The following is a 23,649-nucleotide window of genomic DNA, read 5'->3' on the forward strand; positions in this document are numbered from 1 at the left end:
GGAGAATTTGTGACACCTTTGGGGTGTCATGAAGTAGAGATGGAAATGGATCGATCCATCTTAAAAACATGAACCTTCCTTTTTATTTTAGTACTTGTAATTTTTAAAAAATTAATGATATATTTTGTTTTTGTAGCACGTTTATTTCTGAGTAAATCCTTGACATGCCCTCCCCAGAGAGCCACCCCTTGTAATAAGAAATCTAAAAGATGGAAAAAATAGCAGTTCAGCCGAATTAACCAATACAACAACTGAGTTTGAAAGTATGTGTCCTGCTCCACACCTCTGCAAAGAAGGGAGAAAGGAACCTTTTTTTGTGCTCTCTTCTTTGGGGTCAAACTATGCGATTATCATCACACTGCATTAAATTACATAAAGGCTTCATTAGCTGCGTTGCTTTGGGCAAGTCATTCATTCTCTCAGAGCATTATTAGGTTAGGGCTAAGGAGCAGATATGCCTCATCTCTAACCTGGGGATAATATAATTTTACACAGGTTAGTTATGAGAAAAATGCTAAATTACAAGTGCTAAAAGATCTTGATCTGAAGTTGCAGGTCATCCGTTCTAATTTAGTTTTACAGGTGAGGAAACTGAGGCCCAGGGAGGTCAGGTAACCGAGGCTCATAATATCATAGATACAGAGCAAGAAAAAGCCTTCAAGGACATTTTGGGCCCAACTCTCCCATTTTGCAGGTGGGGAAACTGAGGCCCAAGGAGATAAAGTGACTTGTCTGAGAACACTCATGATACAGGTGGGTTCTAGGTTCTAAGAGCAGCTCTAGAGTCATGATTCTAGAGTTCTAGGTTCTAAGATCCACTTGAGAGTCAGGGTTCTAAGAGCAGTTCTAAAGCCACTGTTTCGAGCATTTCTTGCAGAACAAAGCTTTCTCCACACATCTCTGCCTTGGTGGTGGTTGGAGGATAATTAGCCACTCAACACAAAACCACCGGCAACTTTGGTATAAGAGAGAATAGGTTGTTTTTTTATTGTTATTAACATTACCTTAATTAGCTAATGTGAAAACAAAAAACAATTACAACCCCCAATGCCCCAGAACTGCATGAAGCATCTGGAGTCATTTGTCATGATATGGAATTTTAATATTAATTCCCAGCTCACCTCTCTCTCTGGTTTTCCTGTCCACACCAGCACCCCTGACCCCTGGTTAGACATTTTTAGGGCCTGCTCTTCTGATTGGTGGGTCTCTAGCCCAAGCCACCATCCCACAAGGGACCTTAGCCATGCTCACTGCACTCTTGGAGCAGCCCATTCTCCTTTAATTAAAAAGGTGCCTGAGAACCCGAGAAGGATGTGTCCTTGAGGTATCTCCACAGCTCCAAATCTTATGATCTGACCAAAATGAAAACCCATGATCTGTATTTTTCCAAATTAATGTAGCTAGTTAGTAACAGAGCTGGAGTTACCGATCCAAAAGCATGGTTTAGGTTCTTACTGTGTATCGAGCACGGAGTATGCAAACAGAAAAATGAGATAGATGAAGTCCATGAGAAGCTTATGTGTTACAACATCTCCACAGAGGCAGTGAACATTAGACACACACAAAAGAAAATACACAGAGATTGGGGGGGTGTTACCACCTGAAGGAGTCAGTGCTCTCCAAGTGAGGATCTGAAGGCAGTTCAGGATGCCCAGAAGGGCAGAAGGAGAGATGCCCATTCTGGGCATAATTGCAGCTCTCTGTTTGCTATGTCTCTTCTTCCAATTAGTGCAGCAATAACTAACTTAGAATTATATGATGCTAAAGCCAGCAGGGGCCTCAGAGATAACCTGGTCCAACCCCCTCATTTTACAGATAAAGAAACTGAGGCTTGGAAATAAAGTGATTTTATGCCTATGGTCACATATCTAATAAATGTCAGAGGGAGGAGAAGCCAGGTTGTCCCATCTTTTACAGATGAGGAAACTGAGTCATAGGTGAGACAGGTGAAAGAACTAGCCCAAGGTCACATAAGCCATTACTGCCAGAGTTGGGGTTAGAGCACAGTCATATCACCTCCCAGCTCAGGGATCATCAGACCTGAGCTATGTTCTATCGCCATGAATGAAAAATTAATCATTATAATAAATAGCTCTTGAAGTATCTAGATTTACCTGGATAGACTTGGGCTGTATCAGCTCTTTCCATTTTTGGAGCTCAACTAATCCTACTCCTCTCTCTAACATCGCTATTTCTGATAAGGACAGTGTGGTTCTTCCAATCTCCCATGGTTGGAACCTCTGACTCTTCCCTTTGCTCACCTCTCCCAGCTAATCGGCTAATTACCAAGTTCTGTCACTCCCAACTTTTCATCTCTCCCCTCTATCCCTTCCTTCCCATTCCATCTGCCACTGCCCCCTCATTACTGTTCTTCTGGATGCCCTCAGTCGCCTCTTAACATCTCTTCGACCTTGGGCCTCCTCCAATCCATCCTTCACTCCCAGGCTAACCTTCTGTATGCACAGAGCTAGTCATACATGTCATTTCTCAGTTCAGGCATCTCCCCAGGCTTCACTCCAAGTCAACTGAACAAGCCTTTGTTAACCACTAATTTATTTATGAAGCATTATTCTGGGGATTGGGAGATTTGGGATTCACTGGGGAATACAAGTTTCCTTGGAAAATGAAGCAGGGGGTTCCTTTCTCGCTCTAAATACTGCTGGCATGTAGATGCCTTTGATGCGTGTTCAAGGCACTCCATGATGTGGTACCAATCCATTTTTTCTATCTTTATCTCCTGTTACTTTCCCCTCACACACTTGATGCTCCAGCCAAAATTGGATTCTCTCTGACTTCCAAACACACCCTAGACAGTGCATGATAAATAGCAGACAATTCATAAATGGTTGTTGGTCAATCATCCTAGCCCTCCTGCCAATTGGCTGAGCTAACTTGGGAATGTTCAGATCCCAGCACTAACTCTAACTCAGATCAGAAGATCATAGTTCCTTTATCCTGGAAACAATCATCCTTCATCTGGATCCAGGAAGGCCTTAATTCAAATATGGCTTCAGATATTTACTGGATATTCATACAAGTCATTTAACCTGTCTGCCTCAGTTTCCTCATGTGTAAAAATGGGAATGAGACTAGCACCTATGTCCCATTCTACCAATGTTTGCTGAAGGAAGGAAATGGAGGAACCATGTTGTGTAATCATTTCAGTTGTGTTTGATTCTTTGTGATCCCACGTGGTGCTTTCTTGTCAAAGATACTGGAGGGGGTGCCATTTCCTTCTCCAGCTCATTTTACTGATGAGGAAAGTCAGGCAAATAGGATTAAGTGATCTGCCTAGAGTTACTCAGCCAGTAAGAATCTGGGGCTAGATCTGAACTCAGATCTCCTTGCCTCCAGGACTGGCACTCTATCTACTGTGCCACCTAGGCATATCTTTGGTAAAATGCAAGTGTGTTTGTCCATGTGTGTGCATGTGTGTGTGTAGAGCTGTTTGATATTCTGGAGCAAAGAGACACATCGGACAGGATCATTGTGAATATTACATGAAGATTTATAAAGCTCTTAGCAGAGTGCCTAGCACATAGTAGGCACTTAATGTTTCTTTCCTTCCTTCTTTCCCTTTTTTACTGGTTGGATAGTCCTAACCACCTTTAAAGCCCAGCCCAAACCATTTCCCAAAAGCCTTCCTTGAGCCTCCTCTTTCACATTTCTAATGATCTTTCCCCTTCGGACCTCACATGGTATTTGTTTTGTACCTACTTAATTCAATGTATGATAATTATCAGCATTTGTCTCAAGTAGCAAACTCCATGAAGGACTTTTTTTTTTCTTACTTCTCATTTAGCCTAGCAAAGTGTTCTTGCAAGGAGTAAACACCTAATTAATGAATTTATTAAGCACCTATTATGTAATAGGCATTGTGCAAAAACAAAAGCAGAAGCAGTGCCTAGCCTGCAGAAGCTTACATCTACCCATGTTTGCTGAAGGAAGGAATCAGGGGAACCTGCTCCGAGAATAAGAAAAGACTTGTTGCTGTTCAGTCATTTTCAGTCGTGTCCATCTCTGTGACCCCATTTGGGGTTTTCTTGGCAAAGATGCTGGAAGGGTTTGCCATCTTTGATGAAACCCAAGTGTTTGTCTATAATGGCTGTTTGATATTCTGGAGCAAGGAGACCCACCAGCCAGCACCTCATCAAAAGGTGGGCTCATTCATCTAAGATCTGCACCTTGGTAGAATGTGGCTTGACTGATAATGCTTAAAGGAAAGTGTCAAAATGCAACAGATCACCAAGGAAATTGTGAGCATCTGAGAAAACAGTCCTCCATTGAGACACTTCTTTAAATGTCCCCGGGTTGTTGTTTTTTTTAATCACGTTGCCAAGTCACTTGGTAGAATGTGTGTTTACTCTTTCAGGTTGAGGAATTAATTAATTGGGTACATATTCCAACTCTGAACTTCACAGTGGGTTAATAAAAGGCACCCAGACTCAGACAAATTGTCCTGCTTTGGCATGGTTCATCTCTTGAGTTTCCAAGAATGGGAGAAAGAATTCAAATTACTTATAAGTCTACTACTGAATTTAAAGGTCACTAGTGCAATGCCTCTGATGCTAAACTCCAGCTGTTGATCATGGAATGTGACAGTTTCTAAAGAAGTCAAGTTGACAGTCACCCAAAGGGTGACAGAGAGATGCATAGTGGGTGTGAACAGGCTGTGGCACATCATGAACAGGGATTTGTGTGGGAAAGAGGAGCTGTGAAAAGAGTTCATCAAAGAAATATGTACAAATGGAAAATGGATGGGCCAGTCATGAAGCAAGAGTGAGGGATACCTGATGGAGGGCCAAAGGCTTCATTGTTATCCATGCAATGTCCAATGAGGAAGGCTCCCAGTATATTGTTGGACACCTTGTGGTGGATTTGTGGAGGATATGGACAAGAATTATAGAGAATGGGTAGGCATAAAAATGCACTTTGTGCTGTTACCACTTATATGGCTAAGTTCTTTAAATGCACAGGCTTCAGTTTCCTCAACATAAAAGTGGATTAGTCTCAATTCATCATTAGTAGACCTGTGGCTTAGTCCAGCCCTTCTGGAATGTAATTTGGAACTATGTCCCCAAAGTCACTTTTGACCCACTGATACCACTACTGGGCTGATGCCCAAAGAGGTCAAAGAAAAAAGAAAAGGATTCAGATATGCCTAAAAATATTTGTAGGAGCTCTTTCTGTAGCAGCAAAGAATTGGAAACTAACAGGGTAGCCATCAAATGGAAAATGACTGACAAATTATGGTATGTGACTGAAACAGAGCATTATTTTGCTGTAAGTAGTCATGAAGGGGACTGCTTTGGAGAAATCTTCAGGAAGACGCGCTTGAAGTGATGGAGAGTGTGAGCTGGGCCAGGAGAACAATTTATATAATAACAACAACATCGTAAAATCCAAAAACTTTGAAAGATTTAAGAACTCCAACCAGCAATGACCAGCCATTATTCCAGGGGGCCGATGATGGTTCACGTTACCTATCTCTTGATAGAGAAAGAATGAACTCAAGATACAGAACAAGATATATTTTTTAGACACAGTCAATGTGGAAATCTGCTTGATTATACATGTTACAAAGGTTTTGCTTGACTTCCCTTTAGTTTCCCCTCCACTTCCCCCACCCCCTGTGTGTGTATGGGATTAGTAGAAAGGAGAGAAAATGCTTGTTAACTGAAGAAAAAATTTAATTGAAAAAAGTATTGAACTAAATGGCCTCACGCTTCATTTAGCTCTAAATCAATGATCTATAATCCTATGAATTCCCACATCACTAATCTCCAAAGCCATTGAAGCATCGAAGTAGGTCTAACTCTCCCTTAACCAACAGCTTCTCATTCATTTGCTAACCTTTTGATTGAATACAAGAAGGCTGCACCAGGTTTTGGAAAATACAGGGCTTCCAATAGCATCAACAGTACCCCATTCTCCAATTCCTATCTTTTTAAAAGCCAACACTCTGCCACGTGACTGTAAGTCGTGGGATCTCAAATCTCCAAAGAATCAGATTATGGACGCCCCCCATAGGATCTGGGAGCTATGAATGGGGGGTCCAAGGAAGGTATGCCAGTGATGATCTGAGGAGAATCACTTGTGAAAAGCTCTTCTCGAGGACTCATTTGACAGGAAGGATATCGTTCCAAAATTGAGAAAGAGGAAAGGATGACCGGTGTGTAACTCCCCAAGTGCTGAGGAAATACCAAAAGAATCCAAGGAAAGGCACTGAATGGAACATCTATGGGGAAGTCCTATGAAAGGACTGGATGAAAACTGCAGTAGGAGGAAAGATATGGAGGGTTGATGATTTATACCATTGGAGGTATATCCAACACCGTGGAGATCACAATCACTCAGTTATTAATCAGTGGGAAAAGGAAGGCTGACCAGAGTTTACAAACCCGTATTCTTAGAAATGGTTTGCAGCTCTGCTTTCTGAGACAGGTACTTTTCAAGGACCTTTACTCTACAAAAAGAGAGTGGTCTGTGCAAGAAAATGAAGCATGAATATTCCTTGGTTCCCCTTGGGGAGCCTGTGGAAATACACTGAACTCCAGACCCATGGAAGGGTATCCCAGTCCTCGTACCTACTGATTTTGGACCCAGGCTTCTTTTCAGTACCCAAGCCATCAGGAGAACTTACGTCATAGCCGCTGTTCCGGATTCCTCGTCGGGGTCTCTCCCGCGTCACCAGGAGGTCCATCTCAGTCTCCCCTGGACTGGGGCTGTTTAGAGACTGCCGGCTTCGGTACACAGAGCTCTTCATCTGTTGCCTGTAAAAATCCGATAACTGTCATTATGCAACTCACTCCCGGACAGGGACAGATGGAATTCTCTATTGATCTAAATTAATAGGCAACCAATGAAAATGGTGAATTTGCCTGACAAAACTCCTATGAAGATGCTAATAATGCTCTTCCCACAAGCCCATATGTCTGGGAAATAAACATCATCCATCCTGGGGTTTGTGAGGCAAATCCAGGCCTGGGGAGGGGAGTGGAAAGAGGCCAGACGACTGGAATCCCAATCCTGTTTGGGAGGCTTACTTACCTGCATGAGCTTGATTCTCATTTGTAAATGGAGGGGTTGGCTTTTGAAGCCACTGAAAATTCTAAATTGAGGATCTTCTGTTGGGAAGTTCATGTTATAACTTTAAGAGTCACAAGACTGGCTCTCACTTGGTCTAAAATGGAACTGTTTTGTCCTTATGGAGACTGGAATCTCCTGTCGATTGTGAAAGTCACCTCCCTTTCTGGGGATTCATGTTCCTCATTTGTAACATGATAGGGTTAGACCAGCTCATCTCTAAGATCTGCCCAAATCCCAGAGCAGTAACTATGAGGACAGTCTGCCCCAAGTATAGCCATGCTGGAAGAGGGGGTGGTCCATTCCTCAGGAAATCTTTCATGGCAAAGCTTATCTCCCAGACTCGTTGTAGGAAGTGGGGGTGGGGGTGAGTGGGGGGTGTAGTGATTGGGCAAGATGGGCCCTGGGAAACAGGAGCTGGAGCAATAAATAGGACTCTGGGGCGGGTGGGAAGATGGCTCAGGGTCAAGGTTAGAGCAGAGAGGTCAGGCTGCACAGCCTAGGCTGTCTGCCTGGTGAAAGATCACAAGGAGGCGAAGATGATAAGCCAGAGGACAGAAACATGCCTTTTGCCTTTCCTGATACTGGTGTCAAGACACAAGAACCAGTCAGCCTTTCCTAGTTATGGCTTTGCTAACTCCTATAAAAAGGCACCATCAGCTCAAACCTTGGATGGTACATGGGGCAAGGACACAGGCTATTTCCTTGCCTTTATAAGATGGCTCAGTTTCAAGAAACACAAGTGCTTTTTTGATGACTCAGGATATTGCCTGCTTTCATTAACCTCTTATTCTTCAGACTCAAGGACTCTTAGAAGCTGCCTCCCTGAGTCAGCCAAGGACAGAGGCACTCCCTCTTTGTCATTCCCCTGCCCACCTCCCAAAGAGCTGGCGATCCCAAGAGCAGTTACTGTGACCACAGTGACTCAGAGGGTTCCCTTGAGTCGAGGATTCCCTTCTAAGTGGTCTGGGGTCTAAGCATCTAGCAGCCACGGCAAATCCAAGGTTGTTCTCCTGTTCATCTATCTGAGCTCACAGTAACCTAGATTGAGAGTTAGGAGGGATCCTCAAGGGTCCTAATCTAATGCCCTCATTTTACAGAGAAGGAAACTGAGGCCTGGGCAGGTGAAGGGACTTGTCTGGGATCAGACAAGTAGCAAGTAGTAAGGGTGGGGAGTTGGGGAGTTAGAGGTCCCTTCACTCCAAAGCCAGATGTCTTCACATTGAAATAAGATACTTCTCTTACTATCATAAAGTATTTTTAAAAAATTTCCAATAGCAAGGAAGTCTACCAGTTCTGTGTGGCACCACTTCATGCTTCTGTTTCATAATGGAATGGTATTATTCCATAGTAAATTCTAATGATGATTCCACGACAATTATTATGGAACAATAATTCTACAATGTAATATGATAACATATTATAATATATCATAATGGAATAGAATCCATTTAATTCCAAATGTGAATTTTGTAAATTCCAGTTTACAAAGAATTTTTGTCATAGCAACTCTGGGAAGTGCAAGTAATATACTCATTTTACAGATTAGGAAAGTAAGACTCTTAGAGATGAAATAAGTTTTTCCTAGTCATATGGTGAGGAATGATTGGAGCTGGGATTGTTAATCTCACATATTCTAGCTCTTGAAGGGCAGGGACAATTTCAAATTTGACTTCATATCCCTAGCAACAAGTATAGTGCCTGGCACATAGTAGGCATTTGATAAATGTTGGTTGATTGACCGCTTTATAGATTGGTTATAGGATCTAGGCACTTTCCACCACACCAAGCTGGCTTTCAACATGTTGAGAGGCAAATGGTAATCTCTCAATTTTGAGACTGAGGAAACCAAGACTCAATGAGATTAGTTAACATTTCCAAGATCACAGAGTTAGGGGCAGAAAGGCAAAGCAAGAATACTGCCTCTTTAATTTTCCCTTAGCAACCTTGCTATCCATAGCCCCTATGTATTCAGGGAACTCCAAGGAGCTTTACACAGTCTCCCTCTTAACTTTAAATTCTTGGACTTTCTAAAAGCTAGATGGGAAATTAATGGTGTAATGGTGTGAATTCCTCTGCCTCTGCCCTCTCTCCTCTCTAATCCATCCCTCCCAAAGCTGCCACAGCCATATTTCTCAAGTAGAGGTTGGACTATGCCACGTCCCTGCTCAAGAAGCTTCATTGGCTCCCAACTGTCCCAGGGATAAGAACAAAACTCCTCTGTCTGTCATTTCCAGCCCTTTCTCATCTGATTCCAACCTATTTTTTTAAGACTGATCATATGTGAAAACTCTCATCCTCTACAATCTAACTAAGCTGCCGTACTTGATGTTCCTTATATGCAAAATTCCATTTCCTCACACTCTGTCATGCCTGGAATGCATTCCCTCCTTGCTCATATTGCATTTTGGGTCATCTCCAGTTGTCCTGATGAATATCAAGCTATTGGACTCAGATGGCTCAGGAGAAGAAAGTGAGGTTGGTGACCTTGTGCAGCCCTCCCTCATTCAGATCAAAGTCAACTGCAAGTCATGTCATCATCTTGATGTCATGGTCCTCTTCTAGAACAAAAGATAAACACAACAACAACAGCATTCCCTCCTGACCTCCACCTTACAGAATCCCTACGTAGCTTCTCACATATCACCACTACCATGGGGTCTTTCCTCACGCCCCCTCACTCCAGTTGTTAATATTCTTTTTTTCTTAAAATGATAGAAGCACAGAATCTGACAGTTAGGAGGGACTTTGGTGGCCATATGGTCCAACACAAAAGGAATCCCCATTGTAACCTACCTAAGAAGTGATCCTCCAGGTGCAGCTTGAAGACCTCCAAAGAGCAGGAACCTAAACCTCTTAAGGTGGCCCCACACTACCTTTATTCACTCTGTATAAATGAATACACACCCACACCCACACACTCACACACCTGTGTTCAGGTGTAAACTGCACCTACATTTTTCTGCAGGTAGGGACTGTCTTTATGGGAAGCAAGGAAACAGATACATTTTCATCTCATTGGGGAAAGAGGGTATTTTCTGAGCAACTCACACTATCAAAAACCCTAAAGGATTCACATCCTTGACCTAATTACAAATCGTTTTTGGAAAAGCAGACTTTCCAATTGTCCGGAGATTGCCAATTAGCCCATTTAGAGAAGATTCACTAACAAGAAGGGAGGCACTGGGATTAGCAATTGACATTTAAGTAGGTTATTTTGTGACTAGGAGGAACAGACTCCAGGATTTTCAACTAACCACCCAAAAGTCTAAGATGCGAACCAGCTTTCCTCTTCTCTCTTGCGACATTGGGCAAGTAACTTAGTCTCCCTGGGTCTCAGGTGCCTTCCGGCTCTAAACCTAGGATCCAGCCTTCTTCCCTTTCTTTCTTCCCTCCCTCCTTTCTTCCTCTCTCTTTCATTCTTTCTTCCTTTCTCCCTTTCTCCCTTCCTTTCCTCCTTCTCTCTCTTCCTTCCCTCCTTTTCTTCCCTCTGATTTTCCTTCTTTTTTTCTGCCTTTCCTTCCTTCCTTTCTTCCTTCCTCCCTCCCTCCTTCTTTCCTCTCTTTCTCTTTATTCTCTCTCTCTTTCCTCCTTCCCTCCTTTTCTTTCTCTCTCTGGTTTTCCTTCTTTCCTTTCCTTTCTTCATTCCCTTCTTCCCTCCCTCTCTCCTTTCCTTCCTTCCTTCCTTTCTTTCTCCTCACTTCTCTCTACCCCATTTTTAGAATTAATGCTTTATAGTTGCCTTTCAAATTGATTTTTCACATGGATCCCAATGGACCAGACCTACCAGGTAGATTCATTTCTACTTGGGCATAAATTAATGATTTCAATCCACTCCAGTTCTAATTATAGACATCATGTCTAGATGTTCTTTCTCCTCAGCTCCATCTCCTACAATCCCTAGCATTAAGGCTCAAGTCAAGGGCTGTCTCCAACAGGGGATCCTTCCTAATCCTGGCTACTGCTCCTCCCTGAAATTGCTTTATTTTTAGTTTATTCTAGTTTATTTTTCCCGAGTAGACTGTAAGCTTTTTGTGTTTTTTCTTTTGCTGTTTTGCTTTTTGCCTCTTTATTTCTAATAGCTAGCGTAGTACCTGGCATATTTTGTTGTTTTTTCAGTCTTCATGACTATATTTGAGGTTGTCCTGGCAAAGAGGCTGGAGTGATTTGCCATTTCCTTCTCCAGCTCATTTTATAGATGAGGAAACTGAAGCAAATAGGATTAAGTGACTTGCCCAGGATCACATGGCTAGTAAGTGTCTGAGGCCAGATTTGAACTTCCCAGTTCCTCACCCAGACCAGCGCTCTATTCATTGTGCCAACTACTTGCCCACCTGGCATGTAGTAGGCACTTAATAGACACTTGTATTGAATAGAACAGGTCTTGCTATGAAATCTTTATCGTCATCTATTTTTTTCAGGTCACTAACACTACAGCCCATACATAGTAAAAACTTTCTCAGTGTTATTTTGTAGCAATAACTTGTTATGCCAACCAAGCCTAATTAGTGTCATGGTAAATTGGGCACTGGTTTAGGAGTTATTTCTTTTCCTTATTGAAAATAAAACCACATTGATTCTATTTGTGAAGTTGAGGCAATGCTTTCCAATTTGGTTTTATAACTCTCGTTATTTCCATAGTGAGTAAAGGCTCACTTGGGCCGGCAAATACTCTATGCCTCCTGGGGAAGCATCTAGGTCAAGCCTCTTGCTTGCCCTGATAGATCTTAGATCCCAAAGCTATGCTTAGCTTATTTATTATGCCACTTTTTAAATTCCTTTTTATTGATATACTTTAACTCTACATCATCTTTACTTCACAATGTATTCCTCCCTCTACCCTACCTGGCAAGTATCCTTTGTAAGAGAAAAGAAAAAGTGGCAGGAGGTTGGGGAAGCATTTCAGCCAAACTAACCCACCCACCCACCATATTTTACTGCATGGTTCCCCAACTCTGCAAAGAAGGGATCACAGATTTATTGTTGGAAGGGACCCAAAGTCATCTAGCCCAACACTCTTACTTCATAGATTAGGAAGTTGAGGGTCAGAGAGATGGGCGGACTTGCCTGAGGTCATATGAAATGATAAAGGACCCAGGTCCCCTATTCCAAAGCCAGGCCTCTTTCTGGTGACTCATATTTTCTCAATTCTTCTTCAAGGCTAAGCTTGGTTGTGAAAGTGATATAGAAGAATGTGTGATTGAAAGTTCCATTCCCAAAGTTATAGAATCATAGATTTTGAGCTGGAAGAGGACTGAGTGGCCATCTAGCTTAATCTCCTCATCTTAAAGATGAGAAAATAGAGGTCAAAAGAGATTAATTCAATTCAATAAACACTTATTAAGCTTCTATTATCTGCCATGGGGCAACAAGGAGGTGCAGTGGATAGAATGCCAGACCTGGAGTCAGAAAGGCTCAACTTCCTGGGTTCAAATCTCACCTCAGACACTTACTAGCTAGCTGTGTAGCCCTGGGCAAGTGACTTCACCCTGTTTGCCTCAGTTTCTTCATCTGTAAAATGACCTGGAAAAGGATATGACAAACCACTCTAGTATCTTTGTCAAAAAATTCCAAGTTGGGTCAAGAAGAGTCAGACGACTGAAATCAATGAATGACAACCATGTGTCAGGCGTTGTGCTAAGTAACAGGGATACAAAAAAGAGGCAGAAGATAGTCTCTGCCCTCCAGTTACAATCTAAGTGACTTGCACCAGGTCACACAAAATTAGGTGACAGAGCTTAGATTCGAAACCAGGTCCATTGACCCCAAACCTAGGTCTTTTCCTACTCTATTATGTTGATCAACCCTAACCAAACTAGCCAGCTCAGGTCAATGGGTTGGTTTCCTGCCACACTCAACTTCCTCCCAGGGGTCTCTTTTCTATACTTAGTATAGAGGACCTAGAATCCAACACTGTGGGGAACACAGAAATTAATAAGGCACAAGCCCTGACCTCAAAGGGCTCGCTGAATAGAGGAAGAGGAAATGAATTATTTCCTATATATTCTCTCCTCCCCAGGCTTTCATGACACTGCTTCCTCTTGATTCTCCTCCTACCTGGATGCCCACTCCTTATTCTCCTTTGTTGGAACCTCATCCAGGTAGTGCCCGCTAAACATGAAGGGTGGACTGTACCCCTCTTTAAGCTCTATGCTATCTCACTTGGTGACTTTTTTAGCTCTTATCGGTTCAGTTATCACCCCTATGCAGACGATTCCTAAATATGTATATCCAGCCCTAGTCTCTCTTCTGAGCTCTAGTCACATATCATGCCTTATAGACATCCTGAACTGGATGTGCGGCAGGCATCTCAAACTCAGCATGGCTAAAACAGAACTGATTATCTTTCCCCCTGAACTTTCCTCTCATCCTTAATTTTCCTGTTACCATGAGACCTGGGAAAGACCTTAATTTAGAAAGGTTAAGGTCACCCACTGCCAGTCATCTTGAATTTCATCTTGAGATTGGACTGAAATGACTCTGGAGGAGAGAGTGAGGCTGATGACTTCACACATCTCTGCCTCATTCAAATCCAATTCATGTGCAAGTCAAGATGTCACCTTCAAGGACATCACTGGTCCTTTTCAGGAACAAAGAATAAACAACAATTGTGAGGGCATCATCATCTTTCCAGTTACCCAAGTTCACATCATCCTTGACCTTTCACGTCGCAGTGACCCCAGGCACCACATATAAACAATCCATTGTGAAAATCTCTTCTGCATTCACATAACCATGGCCCCAACAGCCTCATCACCTTCCAGCTGAACTACTGCAATAACTTTCTAATGATTCTTTAATCTCTTATTTCCCCACTCTACTCCATCTTCCACTCAGTCACCAAAATGACTTTCCTTAAGAACAGTTCTGACCATATCACTCAACAAACTTCAGTGGCTCCCTATGACCTCCAGCTTCTAAGATAAAGTACTCTGGCAGACATTTAAAGCAGTTCCCAAACCTCTCTCCTTCCTATCTTTCCAGCCTCCTTGCCCTTTACTTACTCCTTTTGACATATTTCATCTGTGATACAGCTATCCTGAGTCTACTTGTTATGCTTCATATGTGACTCTCCATCTCTGGACTCCATGCCTTTGGAATGGCTGTGCCTCATGCCTAGAACTTTTTCCCTTTTCACCTTTGTTTCTTAGTTTCCTTGGCTTTCTTCAAGATTATACTCAAGTCTCACCCTCTGCAAGCCTTTCCCAGAGTCCCAACCCCACTTCCCCTACAACTGTTTGTATTTCCCCTCTGAATTCATTTTCTATCTCTATTTCACATGTACCTAGTTATTTACATGATGTCTCCCCCATTAGAATTCTTGAGGGCAGGGACAGAATTTTTGCCCTCTTTTGCATTCCAAGTGTTTAGAAAGTGCCTGGAATACAATAAATGCTTAATAAATGCTTGTTGATTGACTGGCTGATGACAGATACTCAATTGTGTTTTGTGGACAGTCCTGGAATTTTCTGTGACCCAACTTTATTCCTATTGGGTTCCATTCTCAATCTCTACCCCACCCCAAACCCTCTGAACATACTTGTCATTCCAAGTAAAATCCCACTCAATTGCTCACAAATATAGGGGCTTAACAAATGTTGATTATCTGAATGATGGTTTCCACAGTCTGATTTGACTCAATAAACAGTTACAGAGCATCTGCTCAATACAACACAGCCCCTGCCCTCAAGGAGATTACATTTAATGAGAGTTTTAATTCTCTGCCGAGGGTTTTATTTTGCTCCTACAATGTACACTCTTTCAGAGGGAATTTTATGTCTCTGCAAAATGAATAGCCCTAAAGTTCAGCTCAAGAAGATGGAAGGGCAAGCTATTTATCTGTCTGAAACCCAGGAGATAATGTTAGCACTGAATTCTCTGTACCTTTCTTCTCCAATTTATGACATGTTTGCACATCAGAGAAAAAACCCGTCCTAGAAAAATAGACATTTGGCCCAGCACTGAACCCCTGGCAGGAGGCTTATAAGACTTGATGGATGAAATTCTCCTCTTCTTGCGGGGAGGGAGTATTAAAACAGCAAAGGAAGACAGATTGAAACCTGGCAGGGACCCCAGACACATTCTGTCTCAACCCTTTCGTTTTATAGATAAGGAAACTGAGGCCCAGGGACAGTAAATGACTTGCCCAGGATCACCCAGCTAGTAAGTAGAAGCGCTAGGATATAAACCTAGAGCTTCTGATTCCAATCCAATCCAAGAAGCATTTATTAAATTCCTACTGTGTGACAGGCACAAGCACTGGGTTCCCGAATTAAAAATGGTCTCTGCCCTCACAGAATTTCTACTGCTGAGTGAAGAACACATGCACGCAAGTATGAGATACATACAAATAAACACAAAGCAATTCCAGGGGTGGAGCATTAAGCATTGGAAGGGTTTGGGGAAAGCTGCCGGAAGGTGTTTGCCCTGAATGTTACAGGCAGTTTCCAGGTGAAGAACAGGAGGGAAGCAGAGTCATGGAGGAGGGAGATGGGACACTGTTGCCAGGGAATGGCCAGTGGGTGAGTGGGGAGGGGGCGAACATGCATAACCAGCCCTCAAAGACAGGGCTGGAGTCAGACTTAGAAGGACTCTCGATGCCATATAAAGCAGACTGGATTTTATATTAGAGGTCATCGGGAGCCCCTGAAAATTGAACGCACTTTCCATTGGGCTGCGGATGAAACCTAGGAGGTTATTACATCTTCCTCCAGCCCTGAAAGCATCTCCTGATTGGCCAAATCACCTCCTCAGGACTATCCTTCACATTGCAAGGGAGCTGAAACAAATCATGTGAAAAGTTCAATTATAGTCTTCCTCCGACCTTCTGTCTCTTTCATTTATTCTCTAGCAAACACACTACTGAGCCCTGAATTTCAGATCCCATCTGAGTCCCAATCAATATCCTTGATGCAGGAGAAAGAATGACAGGCATGCGCTGCCCATGAGCGCCGCGGAGGCAGAGATGCATCGATCTGGGCACCTGCTGTCCCGTTAACATCGATTACGTTTCCCGGGCTTCAAGGCAACAGACTGACTTACCTGTTTTTAGGTTCGCCAAACGGAGAGGGTGCCTCCGGCTCGGGATCCAAGACATGGTCGATGTCTTTTGGCGCTTTCTCGTACATCTTCCTCTCTGTCAGAGCCTTGTTACCCTCTACCTGGGGGAAGTCATAATAGCCTTTCCGCTTTGCCTTGAGGCGCAGTTTGTTGCGATAGTGTTCAATGTCAGACTTCTGCTTCAAGGCCTTGTTCACCTGCGGAGGGAGAGAATTCTCAGGTGTGTGACCGAGCAGGTGTGTGTGTGAGGCTTTGGATCAGCCTGCCAGGGCTTTTCCCCAGACACTGCCCTGCATTTTTAGTTTTTGGTTCAAACCTGTGAGTTCATGGGTCTATGGAACTTCTGGTGAGGAAATTCTCTCTACCACAGCAAAATCAGCACCTGCTTTGCAATTTGTGATCCTGGAGACCTGGCTGGGAGCAATGAAAGGTTAGGTCACTTGCTCACGGTCACACAGCCAGTCTGCATCAGAGGCTGATCTCCTACCCAAGTCCTCACCACTACCGCACGCTGCCTTTCAGCTTGCATTTGTGTCCTCTCCATAGCAATTCAAATAAGATACAGGACATTTTCACCCCTTGCAGCTGTGTACTGAAAAGAGGCACCAAGCAGTGAGAAAAACTGGATGTAAGTAGCAGCTCTTCCACGCTCTGTTTGTGTGGCCATGGACAAATTCCTTCTCTGAGCCTCAGTTTCCTCATCTGTAAAATGGGGATCATACTAAATACTGAGAGACCGTTGCAAAGCATGATATAAATACGAACTACGGGGACCCCAGTTAGGACTTATTTTATTTAGTCTTCTCATGTTATAGTAGAAAAGTGCTGGACTTAGAGTCAGAGGACTGGGGTTCAAATCCTGCCAAGTCACTTATTACCTGTGTGACCCTGGGCAAGTCTGCTGCTCTGGGTTTGAGTTTTCTCATCTGTGTAATGACATCTATAGTATAACACAATGACTTTAAAGGTTCCCTCTAAATCCATGCACCACTGAGTCAATAAACATTTATTAGGTACCTACTAATAGTGGATAGATTTCTGACTTTGAAGCCAAGAAGACCTGAATCCAAGCCCTGCCTCTGACAAACCCTGGCAGTGAGACTCTGGGCAGGTTCTTCTGGCAGTGAGACTCTCGGCAGGTTCTTTAACCCGTTGGTATCCCCAGGCAATTCTCTAGCACAAGGTCTTCAAATTCCAGTAGAAACAGATATCTACAGGCTATGTACAGACTTAAGAAACCACAAATTAACACTGTCTGTGTTGTGTCCTATTTTAATTTCTTTTATTAAACACTTCTCAATGACATTTTAATCTGCTTCAGTTCCACTAACAGCCTTGGAGCTTTCCAAGGGATCGACCCTTCTGCTCTAAGACATTGGGACACAGACAGGTGGTAACTTGCACTGATGTAGGGCATTTCCTCCTCCCTAAGTTTTCTATGAAATCGTAGATTTAGGCCTCATCCCTAATTCTTTTTCTATGCCCCAGGCATTGCAAGCACTGGTAATATAAAGCCAAAAAAACCAGTCCTTCCCAGAGGAGTTTGGATTACAAGTAATGTCCATTCCTTTCCACTGTAATAAACTATAATTAGGTTTTGAGTCTTCATTTCTGAGAAAATCTTCATCTCCTGTTCTTTGGTTATAGGGAGTTGAGCAGTAGATGGAACGCAAACAGAAAATGGGATGCACATTGAGTTAAGGAATTACATTCGGAGCAAGGATTTTGAATTTGTTATCATGACAAACACAGCCATAAAATGGGCAGATGAGCTGTGTGTGATAACTAATAGATGAACACATGATTGATTTATCAAGGGATTGGCCTCCACTCAAAGGGGTCCATAGATTAGAGGATCACAGGTCATCTATTCCATTCCCCCCATTTAAGAAATAAGTGCCTTGCCCACAGTAACATAGTGAATTAGTGTGTAAGTGAGATTTGACCCCAAGTTGTCCTGATTCTAAGTTCTGGAGACAGGGTTCCATTCTCACCTCAGCCACTAACTAGCCAAGTGAGCCTGGGCAAATCATTTCATTTGTCACCCTCAGTTCCCTCACCCATAAAATGGGAACAAATACATCTGACCTACTTGTCTCTTGGGGTCACCATTGTGAGGATTAAATGGAAGTTTTTAAGAGTATTCATGTATTAATATACAATGTACCCTGTAAACTGTCAACTGTTATGTAGATTACAGCAAGCTGCAAAAGAAGCATTAATATAGCATGCTGACATAAAGAAGCACTTCAACGTATATTATCATAATATAGCACCTGAAGGTTGACAAAGCACATTAAAAATATTATCTTAGTTTGTTTTCATAACCTTGGGAGGTACTTGTTATTATTATCTCTGTTTGAGGCAGACAGAGGTGAATTGACTTGCTCAGGGTCACAAGAGTTAGCACTTTCTGAGGCTGTATTTGAACTCTGGTCTTCCTCACCTCAAGTCCAGTGCTCTATCCAATGAGCTGCCCAGCTGCCTCATTTGGCTCTCATGATAATCTTGTGAGGCAGGTGCCATTACTATTTCCATTTTACAGAGGAGGAGGGTAACTCTCAGGGTGATCACGCGTTAGATTTTTTTCCCCTTGGTTACAGCTACTAAATATTTGAGATGAGACTTAAACCTAGATCTTCCTGACTCCTAATCCAGTGCTCTGTCCATCATTAGTCAGTATCACTGGACAGGTCTGCATCACAACACCTCTATGTTGGTCCATTTTGACAGTGATGTCTTGTCACATATTGGCTGGTTTTTTTAATAATTTTTTAAACAAACACCTTTTGTCTTTATATGATCATTTCCCAATGTATTCCTCCCACACCTCTACTCAGCGGATCCCTCCTTATAACAAAGATTAAAGAGAAAGAGAAAAAAAGGTCAATCTGACAAATAGATCATGTCTGACAACATGTGCTCTATACTCGCTTTTCTCAGGCTCAAAGCTTGGTCACTATCACTACACGTTCTTAATAAACATTGTGTTTTCTGATGATTGAAATCTACAGCAGAAAATGCACTTTAAAAATTACCTAACACAATTTTTTGGTGTGACTTGGTAGCTTAGATTAGCCCAGGCGTACACTCTGTAATCACCAATGGGGTATTGATTTAGATAATGACAGGGTAGGGGGGTTAGTGGATATAGCCCTGGCCTTCAGAAATAGGAAGACCTGAGTACAAGGGCCTTTTCTAATAAACTTCTCAGTGCCCCTGGGGACTCTCTAAGACTCCCAGTTGGCAAGCAGCCATTTTCTGAATTGCTGTAGGAAGTTTCTTACTGAAAATATGGATATCCTCCAAGCTCTGCCCTAGACCCTCCTTTCTTCTCCCTCTATACAATGTCACTTGGTGATCTCATCCATGCTCAGTTGTTCAACTATCATCCCCAAGCAACTAATTCATGTTATCTCCCCTATTAGAAGGTGAGTTCCTTGACAGTAGGGATTGTTTTTACCTTTAAAAAAATTCCTAGGGCTTAGTACAATTCCAGGCACACAGTAAATGCTTAATAAATACTTTTGGACTTGACTTGAAATCCTTTCATGAACCAAGTCACAGGTGTCTGTAGGCATGCATGCATACATACATGTATTTACTATGGAGCAGGATGCTCTGAAACTATACATGCACAAGTGTACACATATATGTTCTGTATGTGTTTTCTACATCATGACTTTCCCCATCTTGGTTTTAATATATCATGGGTCAGCATATGAAATTAAATGGGAATTTTGTGGGAGTTTTGCAGATGGCTGCAGATGACACATGAAGGCCAGCAGATGACTCAGAAAAATTTAGAAACTCAGAAATGAATAAAATATATGTGTATTATCATATAATATCAACAAATTTTGTCTTTTAGTACCATAATAATTCAGAATTCTCTGGTATGAAGGGAGGGCCAAAAATTTTACATGGATGTTTCAGATCATGGGGACACTGTACCCCTATGCCCACAATGTGGAAGTAATAACTCTGTATACACATACACACACATATACAGACACATATGTGCAGAGCTTTGCATGTCCAACAGAAGATTTTATAGTAGATCCTGAAGGTAACAGGGAGACACTGGAGTTTACTGGGCAGGAAAATGACATGATCTGGGGCCAGCTATACACATATATATATGCTTATATATGTATGCATATATGTACACATGTATGCGTGTATGTGACATGGCCCCAGATCACCCCCACTCCCTGGGACTGTAAAGGTCTCAGAGAACCTGATCAGCGAAGACAAACTGAACCAGAAGGAAGCAGAGAAATATAGAGAAGAAAGACCTGTTTGTCTCTCATTTCTGGCTACATTTCAGAATCAACTATAAATCATCACAGGTCTAGACCTTTCCCACTGGAAAAAAAAGGTACCTGCCTAGTTGTTTGGAAATAACCGTTCCCTTCTTGGGTTCTCTCGAGTCTGATGACTGATTTTCGTCAGTGTCTCCCCAAAGCCCTTACCTCTCCATTGATGATGGCTGACTCCTGGCTCCTTTCAGATGCCGGGTGGGCAGGGGCCAGCGCAGCTGGCTTGATAGCAATCAGTTGTACGGAGCCAGAGGACGTGTCGAATGGATCAGCTACTGGCTTCCCCGTGCTGTCAAAGAGACCCGCGCCTTCCTCTTCATCGCTCACAGGCACTATGAAAAAATACAAATGACTTTACTCCATGGTGGTTGGTGGGCAAGATGTAGTATGAGAGGTACCACCAAAAGATGTATGATTGAATAAACAGAGGGGAGGGAGTCATGGAGAGAGAGAGAGAGCCAGGGGATAACTAATGGACAGCCTGAAATTGGTCTGGGCTGGACAGCCATGGAATGGTAATGGCCTCCTGTGCTGTGGAAACTTAGAGCTTTTACAGAGGAAGTGAGGGAGGAAAGGGACAGACTGGTGGACTGACTTGAGGTCAGGAGCCGCAGGTTCTTTTCCCACCTCAGACACCTAGCTGTTGGATGATCTTGCCATTCACTACCTACTCAGTTTCCTCATCTGTAAAATGAGTTGTTTTCCAGCTTTAGATCTAGGATTCTGAATCCTAAATTCTCTTTGCTACTTACTGCTTTGATGACCTTTGCTTAGAATGGTGCCTGGCACACAGTGGTTGCTTCATAAATGCTCGCTGACCAACAAGTCACCACCTCTCTGGGACTAAGTCTCTTAATCTTTTAAAAGGAGGGGGTTAGACTAGATATTCCCTGCAATATCTTCCAGCTCTGGATCTGGAAACCTATGTCCCAGAGTCATTTAGAATGTGATCTCCTCAAGGAAAGGGACTAGACTCTTGCTTTTTTTTTGTAGACCCAGTACTTGGCACAGGGTTTAATAAATGCTTCACGGAACGACTGGGCTTCAATCTTCTTTTTTTGTGAGAGGAAAGGGTTAGATTAGAAGACTGACCAACTGCTCTAAGTCTCAAGATCCATAATAACATGAATTGTGGATGTTTAGAGTGCCTCCAATCACTCAACAAACATTTACTTAGCACCTACTGTGTGCACTGTTCTAGGTGCTTGAGATACAAAGACAAAAATGAAACAATCTCTGCCCTCATCATTCTGGGGAGGGTTCAGGGAGCAGCGATATGGACATGTACACAAAGTATATATAATATAAATGCGAGGCACGTTTTGGGGAAGAGACACCAGCAGCTAGAGGAGTTATGAAAGAGATGCATGTAGGAGGTGGCCTTTGAATTGAGCTTTCATCAAAACCAGACATTTGAAGAGGCAGATGGGAGGAGGGAGTACATTCCAGCAACGGGTGACAAAGTGCTGCATGTCAAGAAGTCACTTCACTATTTCTAGCCTCAGCTTCCTTATCTGGAAAATGGGGATAATCATATTTTCATGACCCTCCTCACAGGATTATTCTTTTGTTATTTCCAAGATTTATGATTTCATTAATGTAAGGGATCCTCTTTATCAATGCAGATTCAATAAGCATTTAAGACTCTACTACGCCAGGGTCTGTTTTAATCAGTGGAGGTTGGCAGACAAAAATACGTCTAACCCTGCCCTCAGGGAGCTTATATTTTAACAGGAGAAACAACATGTATATCATATATGAGTAAACTAAAAAGATATACAAAATCATTTCAGAGGAGGGGGCAGTACTATCAATTGGGAGGATCAAGAAAGTCTCCAAAAGATGGTGGCCCTTGAGCTAAGCCTTGAAAGAGGTAGGGATTTTAGGGCAGTGGTGAGGACGAAGCCCATGGGGCTGTGGGCAACTTGCAAATGGAGCAGTTCTCCCTGACCCCAGGTAGGCACAGTTGACCATGGAGGTCACCTTTGGAACTGGCCACTAAAACCACTTTGAAATTATGCTTCCTGCACTCTGGTCATCATCTGCTTCAACCTCCTGCTCGGTTTTGGAATCTGCCCCTGGGAACCCTGAGATCATGCCATGATTTGAAATATAACATAACTCTCCCCCATCTCCCTAGTTCCTCCTAACTGTGTTGTCTTTTCCTATTAGGATATGAGTTCCTCAAGGGTAAAGTCTGTCTTGCTTACTCATATTTATATCTCTGGTATTTAGCAGAGTGTCTGGCACATAGTAAGACCTTAATAAACATTTTATTCATTCATTCATTCATTCATTCATTCATTCATTCATTCATTCCTTCATTCATTCCTTCATTCATACCACGATACCTCCACTGACAAAGCAATAATTCAGTCAACGAAATGCTGGGCTATATTTTATCTAGACTCAAATACCAAAGTTAACTTTCCATCTCATAAACATTTATTAAGTACAGAGTGTACTGTGTTTAGAAGTGGGGAAGCAAAGCTGAAATGAGATACAGTTCCTGACCTAAGGAAGTTTACAAATTAATGCTATTCATAAATGTTGCCAGTCCTGTTAGGTCAAAGAGGCCCCAGTTCCTGAAGGCAATACTCCCAAGTAATGGAATTTCCTACTGAAATCAAAGGAATCTATACCTTAGAGGATCAGTCCTAGGAACTTGCCTGATGCACAAGTGAGTGACTTGCTAAGACTCCCTGAGCTATCAGAAGTGAACAGTTCGAAACCTGGCCTTCCTGACACTAAGCTCTGAGCTCTATCTGCCATGGCACGTTTACAATCATGCAGCATTCCTTCTCAAATGATTTCACAGTTTGATTGATTTCTTTAGGCAAAAGCAACACACACCTTCCCCTCTAACAACTCGAGGCCAGTTTAAGGAGACACCATGTATTTCCCTGTTAATTCCCCTAATTCAACAGAACTCACCTCTTTCTTGTCCGCAGCGATCGTCTGCTGGGTGTTTTTCCTGACTCAAGTCAATCCTACTCCATTGAGCTGTCAAATTGACCTTCCTCAAGCACAAGTCTGACCATGTCATCCCCTTCTCCAAAAAATGCCCAGTGTGGGCTTCCCTATTATCTTCAGATCAAATATATAATTCTCTGTTTGGCTTTTAAAGCCCTTCATAATCTGACCCCTTCTTACCTTCCCATTCTTCTTACAATTCCTCCTT

The 23,649-nt window shown here is 42.7% G+C and overlaps 1 protein-coding gene across 2 annotated transcripts in view; it reads right to left on the reverse strand.

The window, feature by feature from the left end:
* KIAA1549L (KIAA1549 like) overlaps positions 1–23,649 on the reverse strand; it is a 137,085-nt gene that overhangs the window by 48,037 nt on the left and 65,399 nt on the right. For both annotated transcript variants that reach the window (XM_072619206.1, XM_072619205.1), the window contains exons 13-15: positions 20,622–20,800; positions 16,129–16,343; positions 6,644–6,773 (exon numbers count right to left, since the gene is read on the reverse strand). In XM_072619206.1, the coding sequence (XP_072475307.1) occupies positions 6,644–6,773; positions 16,129–16,343; positions 20,622–20,800 (524 nt within the window). The remainder of the gene's footprint in view (positions 1–6,643; positions 6,774–16,128; positions 16,344–20,621; positions 20,801–23,649) is intronic.

The sequence above is a fragment of the Notamacropus eugenii genome, chromosome 6 (assembly GCF_028372415.1).
Source record: "Notamacropus eugenii isolate mMacEug1 chromosome 6, mMacEug1.pri_v2, whole genome shotgun sequence".
Classification (NCBI taxonomy): domain Eukaryota; kingdom Metazoa; phylum Chordata; class Mammalia; order Diprotodontia; family Macropodidae; genus Notamacropus; species Notamacropus eugenii.